Source organism: Aulonocara stuartgranti, assembly GCF_965226115.1.
Source record: "Aulonocara stuartgranti genome assembly, chromosome: 16".
Lineage (NCBI taxonomy): Eukaryota > Metazoa > Chordata > Actinopteri > Cichliformes > Cichlidae > Aulonocara > Aulonocara stuartgranti.
Window position 1 is genome coordinate 10414116 of NC_138952.1, and position 18800 is coordinate 10432915.

The window sequence follows — 18800 nt, forward strand, 5'->3', positions numbered from 1 at the left end:
TCAAGACTAAATTTTGTATAATGTAGTATGGGGTTTAGCTCAGGACGTAGAACATGTTATCTACTAATCAGGAGGTTGGTAGTTCAATGACTTGATCAAAGGGTGGCTGCTTGAAGGGTGGCTGATCCAGTCTGCATGCCAAAGTATCCATGGGCAAGATACTGAATACCAAGTTGGAATGTGAAAGTTAGATCGAAAGCACTTAGGTGTATATATAAAAAAATTAAAAAATGTTATCATGTTTGGCTTGACAAGAGGTGGAACTGAAGGTGGAACACTTACAGATGCAATGTTTTCACTGGGAGTGACCACAATGAAATACATTAGACATGAACACATCAGAGAGACAGCTTGGGCTGAGTGGTCTGGAGACAAAGTTAAGAGACACAAGACTGAAGTGGTTTGGACATGGGTAGAGGAGGGACAGGGGATATATATTGGACAATGAGTGTTTTAAATTGTGCTGCCAGGCAGGAGGAAAAAAGGAAGACCATAGAAAAGGTTCATGGATGTACTGAAGGACATGCAAAGATTTGGTGTGATAAAACTGAATGCTCGAGATAAAGTGAGATGGAGGAAGATCCACTGTGACTACCTCTAAAGGAAGCACCTAGAAGAAGTATGCTACATAAAATAAATATACAAACAAACAAACAAATAATGCAACAATATTAAAGCACAAAGAAGGAGTTTTAAGGAAAAAAAAAGTTCAGATGTTTAGTTTGATGTATAGGAGACACATAAGGTACACAAGGTTTACTGAGCCTGGATATAATTTATATAGGAGTTTGCAGTGATATTATAATTGATATATTTTTAGTATTTATAATATTTAGCATACTATAAATTAATAACATCATAATTGATGCAGTTAAACATAATCTTGAAATATTGTCGCACGTACACAAAGGCATATTCTGGTGATTTCAAAAAGAGCATTTGTAGTCCAAAGCTTTCAGGCGCTTGACTCCGTTTCACTCCGAACACTCTGGTCCGTGATTTCACGATAATCTCGTTAACGTCACAATCAGGAAGTGAGTGCGGAAATGCTCTCACAGCTGTTGCTTACTGCTGCAGATAGTTTCCAGCCAGGTCTTGCATGTCACCAAGCAGCGTTTCTGTCAAGATGTTGAAGTCGGTCATTTTAATCGGAGGCCCCCAGAAAGGTAACTCTTTTCCTTGGCGTGTTTTCAAAGTCATTAACGTGTGTTTAAAGCAAGGCTAGGCTGCTAATGCTAACAGGCTGGCTGAAGTTGTTTTTATCACTGACGTGTCACAACGTGTGCCACGAACAAGAAGTAAAATCTTACCCATATAGCTTTTATACCCTAATATTTTATCACCACGTCTTGTAAACTATAGTCCAACCTGAGCACAGATTTTTTTTTGGAAAACCCCCCAAAACTTTAGCTTGCCTTCCACTACTGATGCATTAATGTCATTCCCTCTCAGCAAGCGTGACAGTTATTTATAGAAAAGTATTTTAGATTACTTATTCTATTTTTTATTTTTTTTTAAGTAAAGTTTAATAATAAAGTTAATGGGTGTGTAATGAAAGGCTCTATAGCTCGGCAAGATCGTCTGTCTTTTATTTTATACTTAGGAGAAACCAGCTACATACATACAGTACCCTTTACTGTGTCTGCTTTGTATTCTTATCTTTTTAACGACTGAGCCCTCGTGATATGATTTGCTCAGATTTTTCCATTTTCAAACAGAAGATGGCATGCTTTGGAGGAACAGCCCAAAACAAATAATAAAATAAATAAAATAATACATAAAAAAAATAAATCATGAAAGATTGAAAGACAAAATTATAGAAGAGGACTGATATGTAAAGCACACAGAACAGAAGCTCGCAGAAGGCAGGCAAGAACAGAGTGATGATGACAGAATTGAGTGTGAGAGCATGGTGAAGGTGAAAGTGATGTAAAGAATAGACCACCAACCCAAGCACTCAGAACTGTAGGCAGATTAGTAAATGCAGATCTTCTCATGCATAAACTCCTTGTTATATAGTGATGACACAAGTGAGACCCTGAGCATTAAAACAGCAAGTGTCTTTCCGCTGCTGAAAAAATATCCTTAGATCCCACTGTTTCATATAATTACAAGCCAATTTCCAAACTCCTGTTTATTTCTAAAAGCCTTGAGGAAGTTCTTGCTCGTTAGTGTCTTTAGATTGTTGAAGGAAGAACATCTTAAAATAAGTTAAATAAATTCCAGTCGGGTTACCAACAAAACCACAGCTCTGAAACAGCTTTATTGGAGATTGCCAATGGCATTCTTATGCACTAAGAGAAGGGTGAACATTCTATTTTAGTCTTGCTTGACTTATCTGCAGCCTTTGTTCGTGCTACTCTTATTAATAGACTACAAAACAGGCTGGCATCACTGGTACTGCTTTCAAATGGTTTTCTTCATACTTATTGAACAGATACCTCAGAATTCATATTAGTCAATGTATGTCCACCTCTGAACCCCTCAGGGCTCAGTTCTTGGACAATTTCTGTTTTCTTTCTATATGTTACATGTGCTTCTGCTTAATAGTTTAAATGGATTCTCCTATCATTTTTTATGCAGATGACACATAATTGTACTTTTCTGTCAAGCCCAACAACCTCAAGAGCCCCTCCTACCTCAGTGAATGCTTGCATCTCAAAAGACACTTGTTTGTCTTTTTAATTCACTTCAGAACTGGTACAAAAATGAAACCTGCTATTCAGTCGGAGTTAGAAAACCTGTCCGCCACTCTGACTTTAAAACGAGAGGTGACTGTGCTTTTGAGGTTGTTTTGCCTAAACTGTGCAACTGCCTTCCTCAGTCAATCAGGTTTGCTGACTCTATGACTCTAAAATTAGCTTAAAAGTAATTTTTAAAGGTTACCTTTCCCTTAATCTTTTCCTCTTTATTTTCAACTATAGTAAAATTGTGTGTATGTGTGTATGTTTGAATGAATGTCTAATCATGTTAGGTTGATTGTGTCTGTTTGTCTTAATGTTAACTTGTATATCTATCTGCTATGTGCGAGTTTAATTTGAACTGTTACGCACATGTAATCCTTTGTTTTGAAAAGTGCTATACAAATAAAGTTGTTATTATTATTTTTCTTAAAATATTCAAACACTGTTTTTCAGGCACAAGATTCAGGCCACTGTCATTTGAAGTGCCCAAACCCCTGTTTCCAGTAGCTGGTGTTCCCATGCTTCAGCACCACATTGAAGCATGTGCCAAGGTAAGTTTCATTTTAAAGTATCGGATTGTCACTAGTTTTGAAATGTTGGCTCTTGTTTGTTTTTTTTCTTTTTTGTAAGAGCTTAGTAATTCTTAAAATACTAAAGCAACTGTCGCCTCATTAGTAGTTGGTGTTGGGAATTTCTTGGCCTGTGTTTTGTGACAGACAGCACCCACAATCACTCTAATGCTGATCCTTTTTGTTTTCTTTTTTTATATATAGGTTCCAAACATGAAGGAGATTTTGCTCATTGGTTTTTATCAGCCAAATGAAGAACTGAATAGATTTCTGTTAAATGCACAGCAGGAGTTCAAAATTTCAATCAGGTAAACAGTGGAGCTGTTGGCTTTGCTTTTTTATAGAAAAATGTTTACATTTCCTGGGTATATCGATAGCAGCGACACGAGCTTGTGAGAATTAGGAGGATGTGATAGTTCAGTGTCAAGATTTAGAAATACATTTTGTATACGACACAAACCAGAACACCATTTTGATTCTGTTTGTCTTTAGTTATTCTTTTTTGTGGCAAATGTAATGCTTTACTTGCTACTGTGCACGCCCATTGCTAAATACCTGTAGATATTTCACTCTTCTTAACTCCTCACCACAGGTACTTGCAGGAGTATGCAGCCCTGGGCACTGGAGGGGGCATCTATCACTTCAGAGATCAGATTGTCTCTGGCAGTCCAGAGGCTTTCTTTGTACTGAATGCTGATGTTTGTTCAGCATTTCCTCTTACAGAGATGCTCAGCTTTCAGAAAGAACACGGAGAACCAAACAGCTTTGTTATCCTTGGGACAACGGTAAAACATTATAATTAGTTTCTGGAACGTGAACTGTCGTGAAAGTAAAACTAGATTTACTTGGTTGGTTTTTCTTTGACTTTTTGACTACAATTAAAATGGTTATATTAGATCTTTTCTTTTTATAGAATTTGAGATTATGCTAAATTATATTGACATTTTCTCTAATTAGGCAAACAGAAAGCAATCCATGAATTATGGCTGTATTGTGGAAAACGAAGAATCGAACGAGGTATTTAACCATTTGGTCTTCCTAGACAGTTACTCTGTACTGCTGAAACTTAAAATTATGATTAATCTTTCTTTTTTGATATGTAGGTCTTGCATTATGTGGAAAAGCCAAGCACATTTGTGAGTGACATCATCAACTGTGGTATATACCTCTTTAACCCAGACATCTTCCAACATATTGGCGCAGTCTTCCAGAAGAACCAGCAGGACATGTTACTGTGAGTTGTAGCTGTCCCACTTGTTGGTATGTGCGTGGGAATGTGTGTGAATACCATTTACTCCATTTCTTTGTTTCTCTTCATTTGTCTTTTTTCCTTCCTTTCTCCTCCCTGCCATGTTTTCTGTCTCTTCATACAATCATCAGATATCCCTATGATGGGTAAGTGGGTATGATTAGGTTGCATGGTGTGGTTTTAGAGCACTTAGTGTATGGGGTGAGAATTCCTTGTGAATGCTACTTGTATCACTTTTCTGTGCACAGTGACATGGAAACAATATTTTTTTGTTTCTTAGATTTCATGGTCTGACATTTTGAGCACTGTTTACATTCAGTTCAGTTTTGTTTAGCTTAACACAAAGACTGGAAACTGGTAAAACAGCTCTTTGGATTTCTAGGTGAAAAAATGTCACTTAGTACTTTTCAGTCTGTACACAAGCCATAATTTAAACTCAGTTTACCATTGTTCTGTTGGTGTACCCAGGTTTTACTAATGACGTCCTAGCTGGACTATTTTAAGAAATAAATAAAATTATGCTTTGTGAAACAGCTCAAGATGTTGAAAATTAACTAAACGTATCAACAGCTATAATGTTATGTCAAAGATGTCTCTGCATTGTATTTAAAAGACATCTAGTAATGTTAGAATGCCAACCAGATTATTGTTTGCTTATCGTCGTTGCAGTCGTTTTGTCACATGACAACTGTAACGTTACCACAGCGCCATCCCCACCTTGAGTATACTTTCCACTTCTGCAAGTCTGCTAGGGCATGCTCAGGTCAGAGTCGTGCAGATTTTGTCATTAGACAGTGAGCACGATGGGTCTGTGCGGCCTTCTGTGTGTCTGCCTGTTGTTCACGACCATGCCAAGTCATCCACGGAGATTTTACATTATAGTACGCCAACTACTCATGCGCTGCAGGCTTCAAAGAGGTATAACAGGAATCACTGCTCAGCTGTCAGATCTCCTGCTGTCCATGTCGGTGTCTGCAGCGGAGCATGCGCTCAGTGTCAGTACACTGAGCGCATGCCAGACTTGCTGCATTCTTCTGCTGAAATATGCGTGTCACCACTCAGATAAAACCTCTGCATCAGCACTGCTATAAGAGTAGAAAAAATTGAAACCAGAAAAAAAAGCAACACAAAGTTTTCTTCATAAAGTCTTATCTCCTTTTGCAGCATCTCCCCTTGTATAATCTGGGAATCCCTGAGCACCTGGTATATACTGATACATCACTGATCGAACACTGGTGTCTTCAATCCAACTGTGCCAGAGTTACAAAAAGTCAAAAGGGGCACAAAAAACTGAAATGACTCAGGCCGGCAGTTGTGATGTCGCTTTTCAGGATGGTGACAAGGGCAGGTATAAATAGGCTTTTAGTCTGGCCTGTGTAATACCACATTTCGCCTCTAGATAGGATAGTAAATTCATCTAGCTTCTGTTCTGCCCATATTTTTCCCTACTGTCTTTGACCTCTAGTCAGTCATGTTGAAGGACTAGCAGGCAGTGAATGAACCAGTAAACACAGTAAACTGAAGCTCTTGGCAAGAGCAAGATTAACAGGAGCCAAGATTTTGCTGCTGCTGACTTCAGTATGTCCTAGAGATTAAAGAAGCTTAACTAGCCTCAGATCAAGAGGTACCATTGCCTGCTTTTATGAAACATCGCTAACCCCTATAGTGTAGAGCACTACATAAAGCATCTATAATGGAGGATAATGTTCATATTTAATAAGAATGGTTATTCAGTCCTCTTACCTTTTCCAGGAGTAGTTGCAAATTTATAGAGTATAGACAAAATGCAATTCACATCCATATGCGTAGGTTTAAAGAAACATCTACGCTATTGTAACCTGCTCTTCTGAGGAACTGCATTTTGAAATGATCGGTTTATTTATTTATTTTTTTAAAGAGGCTCAACACATTTAGTTGTCTCTATAGTTTCTGCTGAATAAGCTAGAAAAAAACTATAATCGAGATAGTGAAGCTTCATGTCAAACTGATACAGATGTCTCGCTTTGCTCATCGCTTCACTAGAAGACTTGCTTTTTATAATATAATAATATGCATGTGGACTGAGTGTACCCTGCTATTTCACAGAAGCTACAATAAAACATGGGATCAATATATGTTGTTTTTTTTTTTTAATACAATCTTTGATACTTTTTCAGTTTGTTTTCACTGTACAGTAGCTGACCTAACAAATACCACACCAAGGACACTTGAAATATATTACAACAGGTCAAACCGCGCTTTGCATAATTCACCTGCTAACATCAGTAGCACTTAAATCAAGCTGGGCACTGAATCAGCAAAATTGTTGAACACATCAGAGATACTTGATAGAAATAAGAAGGCTTTTACTGCAGTCTCTTGGGGACCGCTTCGCCTCTAACCACACCCCCTCCTTCTTGGTAAAACTTCGATTATGGGTGCAATCCTTTAAAATATTCTTTTCATCAATATTTAACACTCTGTTTCATCTCAGGGCTCTCACAATACACTATGCCAGAGACCCTGATTAGTATGGAACACATAGTCTCTTCTACTTAAGTTTTGGATCACAACTAGGTAATCAGCTTTGGTTTCAGCCCAGCACTGACACCATCAAAGATAACAGTGATGCATTTTAACTCGGTGTTCTCATTTGACTCTGCAGGCTGGATAGTAGGGCAATAAATTCATGTTTTCTTAAGAGACTTTAGAGGTAATGAGAACCGCTGGGTTGTTGTTGTTTTTTTCTTTGGTTTTTTTTGTACACAACTAAATATTTGAAGAATCTCAATAGCTACTCAAGAACAGGAGGAGTGAAAGGGGAAAACGGGATGTAATTCTCATTTCTTTATTCACCTTTGGCAAGAAAAAGGAACGTGATAAAACTTCACATTTTGTATATGTGAATTGTTTATTTGATGTTTGGAGAGAAAGCTGAACCTGATCATTAACGACCAACTCTGGTTATAAATAGGTGTGCTTGGTCTGCGCTGCAACATTGGCATGCAAGTCATCAGTTTTCGTCTTGGTGAGCAGGCAAGGCTTGGCCACAGCTTTAGGTTATGAATTCTGGAAAACTTGTCACCTCATTTTTTCCAAAATTCAGAAAATATACGGTTTCAGCTGACACTCGAAAAATAAAGTTTCGTTCAGTTGAGGGTAGTTTATGCCGATTCTGTCTTGAATTTAATTCCAGCCTCAAGCTTTGTGCACAATATTTTAAAAAATGGGATTTATAACTCTGTGCGACTGATGATCTATTTCTGGCAGAGAGGAGCCAACCAACGGCTGGCACCGAGCTGAGGCCATCAGGCTGGAGCAGGACATTTTCACTGCCCTGGCAGGACAGGGAAAACTCTACGTATATAAAACCCTCAGCTTCTGGAGCCAGATTAAATCTGCAGGGTGAGTGAATGTGTCATAAATGGTGTTGCATTCAAGAGAGCATAAATTTGATACTGCAACCCTGAATGTCAAAGAATATGGGAGACACTGGACTTGCATGCATATAGGCTCCAAACCTTGTTGAAGTACAATTTATTTCTTTGACACAGAGAGTGAGTTTTTATAGTTGTTTATACAGTCCATGTAGACTCACCAAGGAAGTCTTTGTGCAGTGTGATTATGCTATAAGCTAGAGCTGGGCGATATATCGAGTTTTTAAAACATATCGATATATTTTTATACGAGATATAAGATGTGACAATATCCTTTATATCGATATAGTCTATGTTACGTTATAATTATAGTTGTGGAGCCGCAAGTTTGCCTCTCTTTCGTCCACTTTTGTCTCTACGCAACGTTACTCCGCCTCGCCTTCACTGAAGACAACTCCCCCTCCTACCCCATCGCTTCACGTGCAGGCAGGGACAAGACGGACACGGCAAATCTCCGTTAACGAGTTACTGCGCATCGCCCCATGCGTGGGGCTGGACGGCGTCAACGTGCTAACGAGCTAAACATGCTAACGAGCTAACCGCGCTAACGAGCTAACCGCGCTAACCCTAAAATCCTTTCATTCTCTCAAAAGTTGATAGCGCGCCTTATGTATGAATTCTGGTTGTGCTTGGTGGCCGCGAACCGATTTTATGTGGTACACGGCGTTCAGCAATCTGTCAAAAATGTTTGAGTACGACTTTGGTAAGCTACGGAGCTGCACCGCTTGATAGATTGTCGGCGCATTACGGCTACCGAGGAGCTTCGCGGAGTGATACGTACTGTGCATCAACGTAATATTACCGTATTGTGTGTGTATAAGGACCATAAATGGCACCTGTAAGAGACGTGGTTATGAAGCAGATTTCAAACTCCAGGCTATCAGTCACACAGTAAAACTTGGGAACAGAGCAGCTGTAAAATCTGTCTGTCTTTGTTATTACGCTCAGCGTCTTTTAGTTTACATTTTGACTGCACAATTGTGAGCTCTTTGTTTAGCACAAAAACAACCTTGTTTTCTTTTATTTATGGAGCATTATTATTTAATGAATGCTCATAATTTAATTTTGAGTAATTTTTCATGTACATCTGTGCTGTATGTTAATAAAAGTGCCTGTGTGACATCTGGGACACAGCTTTGACTAAGAACTCTTTTTGTTCTTACTTTATGGCTTAAAAAAAATATCGAGATATATATCTTATATCGCCATCCAGCTAAAAAATATCGAGATATGAATTTTGGGTCATATCGCCCAGCCCTACATAAGCTGTACAAAAATGTAAATTACCACCTTAAATGAAGAGACTCTTGATTTATACTCATTTATTTATTTTATTTCTTTGACTTTTTTCCCCCCTCAGGTCTGCAATTTATGCCAGTCGATTGTACCTCAACCAGTATCACACAACTCATCCTGAAAGACTGGCGTCAAATAAGGAGGGAGGCCCCAAAATAACTGGTACAATTTATTAACTTCCTGTATCTTTTTTTCCTTCCTCATAATAACACAAACAAATCTATTTAGACTTGCTTTCTTTTCCTTTCTCCAGGTAATGTCTATATTCATCCTACAGCTAATATTGATCCCACAGCTGTGGTAAGGGTTTTCCTTATACGCTTTAAATAGAAATGGCATGTCCTGTTAACAGCAGAGCCTCATATTAAAAATTTTGTACTGCATTTAACTTTAAAAAAGAGAAGAATGTGCTTTTAGATGGTCTGATAAGTTAATTTGGTGTTACTAGTTGAAATGGTACAGATATTATCTTACGCAGTAATTTATTTTCTCTTTGCAGTTGGGTCCCAACGTTTCCATCGGCACTGGAGTGACTATCGGCGCTGGTGTCAGAGTTCGAGAATCTATCATCCTCCATGGTGCAAATTTACAGGTGACTGCCTCTGAATATAAAGTACACTGTTAGAAAAAAATCATGCGTGATATCGATACTGATATGGACTGGGTAACGTGTTAGGAATGAAAGGATGACAGGTTGGAAATGAAAGTGATCAACTTACAGAGGGTTGTATTCAAAGACACCTGAAAGTCAGAAGTGGAAAAAATGACGTGACAGTCTATTTTGCCAAAATTTAATTGCAACTCAAAATGGTACTCAGTAGTTTATGTGGCCCCTGCGTGCTTGTATGCATGTCTGGCAATATGGGCGCATGTTCCTGATGATGAGGCAGATGGTGTCCAGGGGGATATCCTCCCACATCTGGACCTCAGCGTCACTGAGCTCCGGGACAGTCTGAGGTGCAATGCGGCATCGAATGGACCGAAACATGATTGGATTTAGGTTGGGCGATCATGGGGGCCAGTCGGTGGTATGACCTCCTTCATTCTTTAGGAATTGCCTGCATACAAACTGCCACATGAGGCCATGCATTGTTGTGCACCTTCTCCTCTTTGCACAAAGGAGCAGATGCCGGTGCTGCTGATGGATTAGGAAGCTTCTACGACCCTGTTCAGCTCTCCTAGAGTAACTGTCTATCTCCTCCATGCTCTTGAGGCCCTGCTCATAGACAAAGCAAACCTTTTAGTAATTGCATGTCTTCATGTGACTTCCTGGGGGAGTTGGACTACCTATGCAGCCCCTGTAGGGTCCAGGTATCGCCTCATGCTACCAGTGGTGACACTGACCCTACCTGAATACAAAACTACAGTGAAAAAATAGGAAGTAAGGATGTTGTTTAATCACTGCTTCTTTTCTAGTGCACCTGTTGTTAATTTCATTAAGACGAAAGCACCTGAAACTGATTAACAACCCTCTCTGCTACTTAACTGACCAGATCAATATTCCAGAAGTTTAACTGACTTGATACTCTGATTTAAAAGCGTTCCTTTAAAGTTGAGCAATGTAATTTCCAATTCCCTGCTCAACTTGCTTCACTTCATCAGACATGTCTTGCTTGGCATTATACTAAACATCAAACTAATTGACATGGAGGTGAATTTATCTGAAGTGATCAGCTTTACATTTTATCCACACTTCAGCTGTGACCTCTCTGAAATTTATCTTTACTCATCTGTCACACTAGAAATATCGTCGCATGCACCTCACACAAAGATGTCATTTTTAACGATTTTGAGGCCGGAATAATTGAATCCCACACCTCCAGCGATGACTGGCAGCCTTTTAAAATGAATTTATACTGCTGGTGACTTATTGGTTTTCATTGTGCATTGCCTAGAAGAACAATTTGTAATTTAAGCAATACTTACAAATCATCACTACCTGTTGTAATACTCACTGCTTTTTTCCTCTCTTCATGTTTGAACAATCTCTAATGGAGGAGTGATGCTTAAAGTGGAGTTTCAGGGCTTCCAGGGACTAATGACCTATAGCCAAGGGTTCTGCAAAATAATCAAGTGTAAGATGGGGACCACATAGGAAAAGAAAAAGAGCATATTCCACCCTCTATTCTTATCTATATTATCTCTGAGAGCCAATAGAATCACTGAATTGATTGTTACACACTATGGTCAGGTATCCTTGGAATACGTGACCTCATATCCCCCCGTCTCCCCCAGAATTTGGAACACCTGTATTAAAGCAGATGTGGAGACTTGAAACACAACAATTACCTGCTGAAGGCTTCCCGATTTTTCACTAACTTCCGTTCCCCCTCTTCCACAAGGATCACTGCTGTGTTTTGAACAGCATTGTGGGATGGGATAGTACCATTGGCAAGTGGGCAAGAGTAGAGGGAACCCCAAGTGACCCAAATCCAAATGATCCCTATGCAAAGATCGACAGCGAGACACTCTTCAGAGAAGGAAAACTCACCCCCTCAATTACAATTCTAGGTAAGCCTGCTCTGACTTGAAATTATATATCTGTTCAAATATTGTGTTCGGTATATTGTTCTGAGAAATGAAGTTATTGGAAAGAAAGCAATACCTAAGGCCCAGTTCCTGCATGTATTTGAATAGTTATTTAAGATATTTGTGAATAAGCTTGTAAATCACAGGTAAGGCACTTTGAATGAGGTGGTATGCAAATTAAAATTCTCTAATTGTCACACTTGTTTTTACATTTCAGTAAACTGTGGCTAAAAAGAGCTACACAAATGATGTTAGGGAGTGATGTGAGAGTCAGCACAGCAATAAACTGTCTTTGTCCTTTGCAGAGACTTAATACTGCCTTGCTTTGTCTCCTCAGGTTGTAACGTGACGATCCCCTCTGAGGTGATTATACTGAACTCAATTGTCCTCCCACATAAAGACCTCAACCGCGGCTTCAAAAACCAAATTATTCTCTAGTTAATCTTCCTCACGCTTCTGTCCACTTATTGTCACTGATGAAGGATGCTGCTGCCCAACTGCTGGCTCTGTCTCTGAGTTACTGTATATAAGATGTCAGAAATGAATATATGGAAGATTCATTTCATAGTTTTGAAAGATAGATTTTTTTTTTATATATATATATTTGTCCTCGAGCCTTTATGCAACATTGTGTCAGCAACATTAGAGAGAGGCTAATCATGCATGTTGATTCACCTTGAAAGGTTCCGTCATGCCAGAGGTTTTATATTGTTTTTACTTATTAAATTTACCGAACTGTAAAATTACCGCAGACACTAATGTAATGTATGTAGTTGGATTTAATATGATGTAAAAAATTAAATAATAAAAAAAAGAGTTTATAGATAACACATATTCTGTTTCTCAAGGGCATCCTTGACAAACGTGAACTGTTACTTCAACATGAGACGGGGAATTATTGGAAAATAAAAATCACTGGCTACCAACTGTGGTTAATTTTAAGAAGTGATTATTTTTCCGGAGCGCTGATTAAAACCTTTTAGCAGCTTCATTGTTAGTCTAAAGAATTGTCTGCCATCAAAATAAATCAGCAGACTTGAGATTTACATTGCAATCAAGCAATGTTGCCTTTGGAAATGTGAATTTTGTGGGAGTGGGGTGCTTTTCCCAGCAACACGAGATACTTAAATTGTGCAATCACTGAAGAAACTCTTCCAGTTTATGTATACAGCACATTAACATTTACTTATTAGGCACCCATGATCACTTCGGTACTTTTGCTTTAATTATTACAATGAGAGTGTCTATCGAGAAAGTCTAAACTCTGATACTGGAAGTTCTTTATAATATATTTTAATCAAATCTGTTTTGCACATTTGAGCATACTTTTTTTTTTTTTAGTCATGGTGGGTTGGTGTCAGGTTTTACATGCTTTTCACTGTTAATTCAGGTGCCTTAGAGCTTCAAAAGACTCAGCCCAGTTGATGATTATCCCACCAAGAGGATAAAAACACTATAATGAGGCCCTGTAGCCTGGGATGAGGCAAATCTCCATGTTCCCCATGGATGAAAGGCAGTCCTAAAATTCATTAGATCAAATAGGTTTTCCACTCCCATAACAGTAAAAATTTACAATTTATTTATGCAGAGAAGTACTAGCAGTTATAGAAGTAGTAGAACTTGTATGGCTAAACTGCAGTATTACTTACCAAACATCTAACAGCATGCTTGTCCAGCTTTTCTTTTCTTTTTTCATTCTGCCTTTGGGGAGAAATGGTTTGTGTGTGAGCAGGGAAACCGTGTTAAAACATGTCTAAAATATACAGGACAGAGTGACAGAAACCATCAGGTGGGAAAGGCAGCAGAGGTGACATGTGACAAATCCTCCCTGCTCGGGCTAAATGAAGAGCATTTCAGTGTGGTGAGTCAGAGAGCATAGTGTGTGTGCTCACCTTTTTCAGTCAACATAGATTTTTAGAAGTGGGTATTTAAACTCCTCTGCTCTTATGTCTTTGTTCCCTGTATGTTATAATTATTGTCATCACCACTGTAACCTCCACTTGGAAATGAATACTGATTCAAAGACTGTCCTTCTATCAATATAAATAGATAGAGATAGATAAATATATAGATAGATAGATGAATATTTCATTATCAGGAGAACAATAATGTTTGCTGAGGAGCTGCTGTATATACCGTACTTGGTCATCCTCTTCATTTTCATGCCAGCCCTTGTTACTAGCTGCTTCCACAATCTGACCAGCCACTCTCGTGCTACGTGTTGTGGTTAACAGTTGGGTAGTACAGTGTGTCTTTAGTAAATAAAGCATGAGGAAAGCTTAAGTGTCTCTATTAGCCTTTAGAAAGTCTCCACTGGATGGATCCAATCTGTATTGTACTGGTGGGTTAAAATGCAGAATTTGATTCATGAATCACGACTTGTCTATTACAGACATGTGAGGTATTCATATAAGGTGATACTCTGATCTAAACAGATGACACTAAGTAGATCAATTACAATTAACTAGATGCTTACACATCAATTTTAAACAAATAGATTTTTTTTTTTAAATAATACATTTTTGGAGCTAATGACTTTGAGTGTACAACTTCCACAGTTCTGACTGTTTCTATTAGAGGCCAGGTTAGTGAAGTGCTTGTCTCCTTGTCAAGATCCATTGAGCAGCCATTGATCTGCTGGCTGGTGACATCCAATTCCAGTGCCTCACTTCCTGCCAGTTTGAGACTAAACTCGCGTGTGTCCTGCGTGTGCTTCAGTGCTTACGATGCTGAATGTTTCTCGCTGCTGAGCTCTTTGAACCATATTTAATTTCCGGTGACCCCTTCAAAAAGTGAGAGTCGAATCTTCGAGTTTTTCAGGGCAGCCCTTCCTTGAAAGACCATGATCTGCTGTATTCAGTAAAGGTTTGCAGGAATTTAATTATTATAATATGACTTAAATTAACTTGGGTGAGTGATGAAACGTTTCTCCCACTGAAAATGCTACGTCCAGATGAACAGAATCAACTTTTTGGGACTTAAATTAATGTTTATTTGTGTCTTAAGCAAACTCTTTGCAGCTTTAGATCAGGACTCACTGAAATTGCTCATACATGTCTTTGTGGACCTTACTTTGTGCACTGATATGCAGACATGTTGGAACAGCAAGTGGTCATCTCCAAACTTCAACAAAGTTGGGAGCATGAAATTGTCTAAACAACAACAAACACCTTGATGTGCTGAAGCATTAAAGAGTTTCCTTTTAGTGGAACTAGAGGGCCCAGGGATGCAAAATGTAGCTCAGCCTCTATTAATGTAACAAGCCCAAGTTTCAGATGCAATTAAAATGGATAGCATAAGCCCCAGGTTTTAATAATATGTAATATGTGATGATGTATGACAGTAATAATAGCCAAAATAATAAAAAGATAATTCCCACAAGCTGTAGTATTTTTCCAATCTTGGTAGCAAGGAGGCATGCAAAGACAATGGCAACGATGCATGTCAAATTCTGCACGTTTCTTCACGTACACATCAATATTAACATCAACATACACATTACAAAAGGTTTGATTTTGAAAAAACAAAACTACCAACTGAGATGATGGCCCGTAACCTTAGTGGACAAACTTAATGTCCACTGATATGAAAGAATAAACAATGAAATCAGCTTCACTGGTCATTGTTTGCTTTCAGATACTCTGAATGTGTGTAGGGGGTCTAACAGTGGGAGCTAGACCAACTTTGGGCAAAGGTCCAGGGATGTTTCCACTTGAGAGGACAGGTGAAGGGTTTGCATGTCAGTACACTGAAAGGAAGATGCCTAACAGAAGCCTAAAGGATTGACAAATGAGCTGTCAAATAGAAACTGACATCTCACGGTGCTCAAATTCATACGGTAAAGAAAAAAAGGATTTGGCTGTCATGCATCGCCGGTGAATGCTAATGTTTTGCTAAACTGTGCTCTGAGAACATCCAAGCCCACCAGTTCCCCGAAGAGGTGTAAAGAGGGCATTTTTGTTCTTACTCAGCAGACGTGCTGTGTTGTAGAAATCTTTTGTTTTTGACTTTAAAAAATGCATTGTAAAACAAACCAAAACATAACAGAAAGTCAGACAATAAACTTGTCTCAAACCTCAAGATTTAAAGTTACATTTGTTACAAATTTTACAGCATTTGTTTTCAACCCCTTGCGGAAACTGATTTGATATCTTTTTTTCCCTCTTATAAATAAAATGCTGCTTCTCCTGTTGAACAACCAGACATATACTATAAATCCTCTCTTATCTTTTATGTGTTAGGCATATTTTCCCTTTTGCACTTTAGGAGGACAGCTTGTTTAATGCAGAAAAACTAATAAAATACCTTACACTGCAAAAACAAAAATGGATGTGGACATGAAAATATAAAAATATTATACCATATGCATGACATCCAACTTACAGAGTCTTGAACAAGTGAAATGATCATTTCATATTCTTACTTTATTTTTTCAGAATGATTTTTCAAGATGTGTCCTTGAAGGTGCCTTAACAAATACACACAAGCTGCTCATTTCAGCCTCTGCAGGGCACACTGAGTCAGGATTTAGCAAGATAAATACAGCCTCTATAGATTTTTGCTCAAATGTTGACAGTCTGACTAATACGGCTGTGATTCATACCTTTGTGGCACCACATAACAGTATTTTTCTTTTAAAATCTGCCTGGTTGTCACAGTGATTCCACTCCACCAGTTGACAGCTTTAACTGGACTTTAAATGTAGCTTTTAGATACTGCTCTGAAAACATAAATTCAGCAAAGTTGCTCTGCAGTTCGATGATGTTTATAGTTCCATTTGTGTTTTTCTTTTCTCTGTATGCTTTGTGAAGTTTAATACAGAGAGGTTGAGCCAAGTCTGAATCCCTACATTGAAACAGTCTTAGTTCCACTTCTCTCACCAGGCTGAACTTTCATAAACTTGGCTGCTGTCTCTCCAGCAAAGGATTTACCACAATGTCTATTCCACAATATTCTAATTTTTGCCTCATAACTTTTGCACTGTCCACTTCCTGCTGTGACAAAACAAATTTCCCACGTGTGGGACTAATAAAGGTTATCTTATCTTATCTTATCTTATGAAATAAAATTGCAATTGCATAAACTCCCCACCCCCCTTTTTTTTTTAACTTGTAGAGTACAGTTTTGTGAAACGCTTTTATTGCAATGCACAGACACTGCATTAGTTAACCTTTCTTCAAAGTACTGTTGAGGATCTCTTTATAATTGAATAAAAGAAATTCTGAGATATTGACAACAGCAAATCAAATGCAAAACCACAATGATACTCATTTGACAAGTGGAAGTAGACAATAGACTGTACATAAAAGATGGACATAGCTTCTGGTTGTCAAGCAACTTAAATTAAACAATCCTTTCATTGGCCGACAGAGGGCAAGAGCTGTGGTTGATTAAACATGTCTAGTTGTGGAAAATAAACAGTGATTGCTCCCCTGCTGTTAATACCGACTTTCAGGTTTCAGCCATTATGTTAATTATAGAGTGAAAAAGAAGGATAAAGTATGGTATTCATTACTTTGTGATTAAGAAGTTGACAATCTATGAACATGCATTATATATATATATATCAGCCTTGAGACGGCTGCTTTTATGCAGGGTGACATTAATATTGCCCAAATGAGCTGTTGGAGTCCGTTGTAGACCTGCATTTAGAGCTGCTGGGACAACCAGAAGGGTACTAATGTCCTGGAATAGCACTAAAGTAACAAATACTGATCAGGTTTGCAGACCACAGATAGTAAAAAAACAATGTTTACTTTTAAGAGAATAGTGTATTTAGTGTATATAATTATTTTGTTTTCTTTGTTCTTTTTAAATGCACTGTTTGCTTTTTGTCAATTTTTACCAGTGAATCATTAAGATGACCTTCAAGAATGTGGTGGATGTAAGCCACATTTTAATCGTGTTTACAGACAAAATGATACACAAACACACATGCAAGCAAACACTATCATAACCACAACTTCCCAAGCATTCAAATGTTTCAAAATACATGAACTGAATAGAAAATAATAAGGTAGAATAACAGAGAAGGAACAAAGAAGTACAATTTGTATTTAAGGAATCTTACCAGTACCTTGCTGAAACTATACCACGAAGATTTCTCAAGACAAAAGGGGGTCCAACCTCGTTCTAGTAAGACACACCTAACAAACTGGCTGCTGAGTACAGCTACTGATCACATGACTAAGTTGCAACACACATAAACTAAACTAAACAGGTAAAAAGATTGAGCCCTCTGGGACCCCCGAATGCCATGATAGCAGCTAATGAAGTAAAATTGTTAATAGTAACTGTAAATACTCTGTTTGATATGTAGGATGAGAACAATTTCAGCACCTTTCCACTAACATCAGCCTCATTTCTAAGTCTTTTGAGGAGAATTGTATGGTCAGCTGTGTCAGATGCTGCAGTCAGCTCTAGTAAAATAAGAACAGTAAAACTACCTGAGTCTGCACTCTTTAAAATGCCACAACCCTAAGTAAAAAGGGGTGTTTTTTTCTAAAGTGTCCACGTCGTTGGCTTCGATTATCTCTAAAAGGTAAAAGAGATAATTGGTAAAAAAAAGAATTTTTGAAAGTAGAGGTAATTTGGAGATTGGACAGTAGTTATGAGAAAGAGTTGGGTCTAAATCTGTTTCCTTTCAAAGAAGCTGAATACTGTTTAAAATAGTCTGGGACATACCTGTATAAAATAGACTCCTTTATAATGTTGTGATGCCCAATTTGCATGTTGTTAATTATGCTGGACTGAGTGTCCTTCAGTAGGGATAGAAATGAGCCATTGGGACCCAGTGATACCTTAAAGCTTTCCAGCAAAACCTTTCCGAGTCTGCAGTGAAGGTGCCACAGACAGCAGGACTGAAAATAAGAAGACCCTCATATAAAGTCAGTGGACTCTCTCCACCTCCACTTGCTCTTACATTCTCCATGATGACAGCTGCTGCAACCCTTTTGCCCAAATCTTGTTTAAATTCACTTACTCTCAAGAAAAAACCAACATCTTTCCTTTTTTTCTGTATTTTTACTCATGTTCTCTTATCCGTTTGATAGAAAAT

At 38.2% G+C, this 18800-nt stretch overlaps 1 protein-coding gene across 2 annotated transcripts; it reads left to right on the plus strand.

The window, feature by feature from the left end:
• Nucleotides 1–1003: 1003 nt before the first annotated feature.
• gmppaa (GDP-mannose pyrophosphorylase Aa) lies at nucleotides 1004–12669 on the plus strand. Of its 2 annotated transcripts, XM_082508251.1 has the most exons (13): nucleotides 1004–1166; nucleotides 3138–3235; nucleotides 3458–3561; nucleotides 3846–4038; nucleotides 4211–4270; nucleotides 4357–4487; nucleotides 4634–4648; nucleotides 7752–7886; nucleotides 9279–9376; nucleotides 9468–9514; nucleotides 9714–9806; nucleotides 11557–11725; nucleotides 12081–12669. In XM_082508251.1, the coding sequence occupies exons 1-13, from the start codon at nucleotides 1100–1102 to the stop codon at nucleotides 12179–12181; spliced, it is 1311 nt and encodes a 436-aa protein (XP_082364377.1). In that variant the 5' UTR covers nucleotides 1004–1099; the 3' UTR covers nucleotides 12182–12669. The 2 variants fall into 2 exon arrangements, with proteins under 2 accessions (XP_082364377.1, XP_082364378.1); XM_082508252.1 differs by lacking the exon at nucleotides 4634–4648.
• The last annotated feature ends 6131 nt before the right edge of the window (nucleotides 12670–18800 follow it).

Excerpts from the sequence above, each read along its gene's own strand:
- gmppaa (XM_082508251.1), top strand. The coding sequence starts at position 1,100 with ATGTCACCAAGCAGCGTTTCTGTCAAGATGTTGAAGTCGGTCATTTTA. Across the intron at positions 3,236-3,457 it reads ACATTGAAGCATGTGCCAAG|GTTCCAAACATGAAGGAGAT; the intron begins GTAAGTTTCATT and ends TTTTATATATAG. Across the intron at positions 9,515-9,713 it reads ATATTGATCCCACAGCTGTG|TTGGGTCCCAACGTTTCCAT; the intron begins GTAAGGGTTTTC and ends TTCTCTTTGCAG.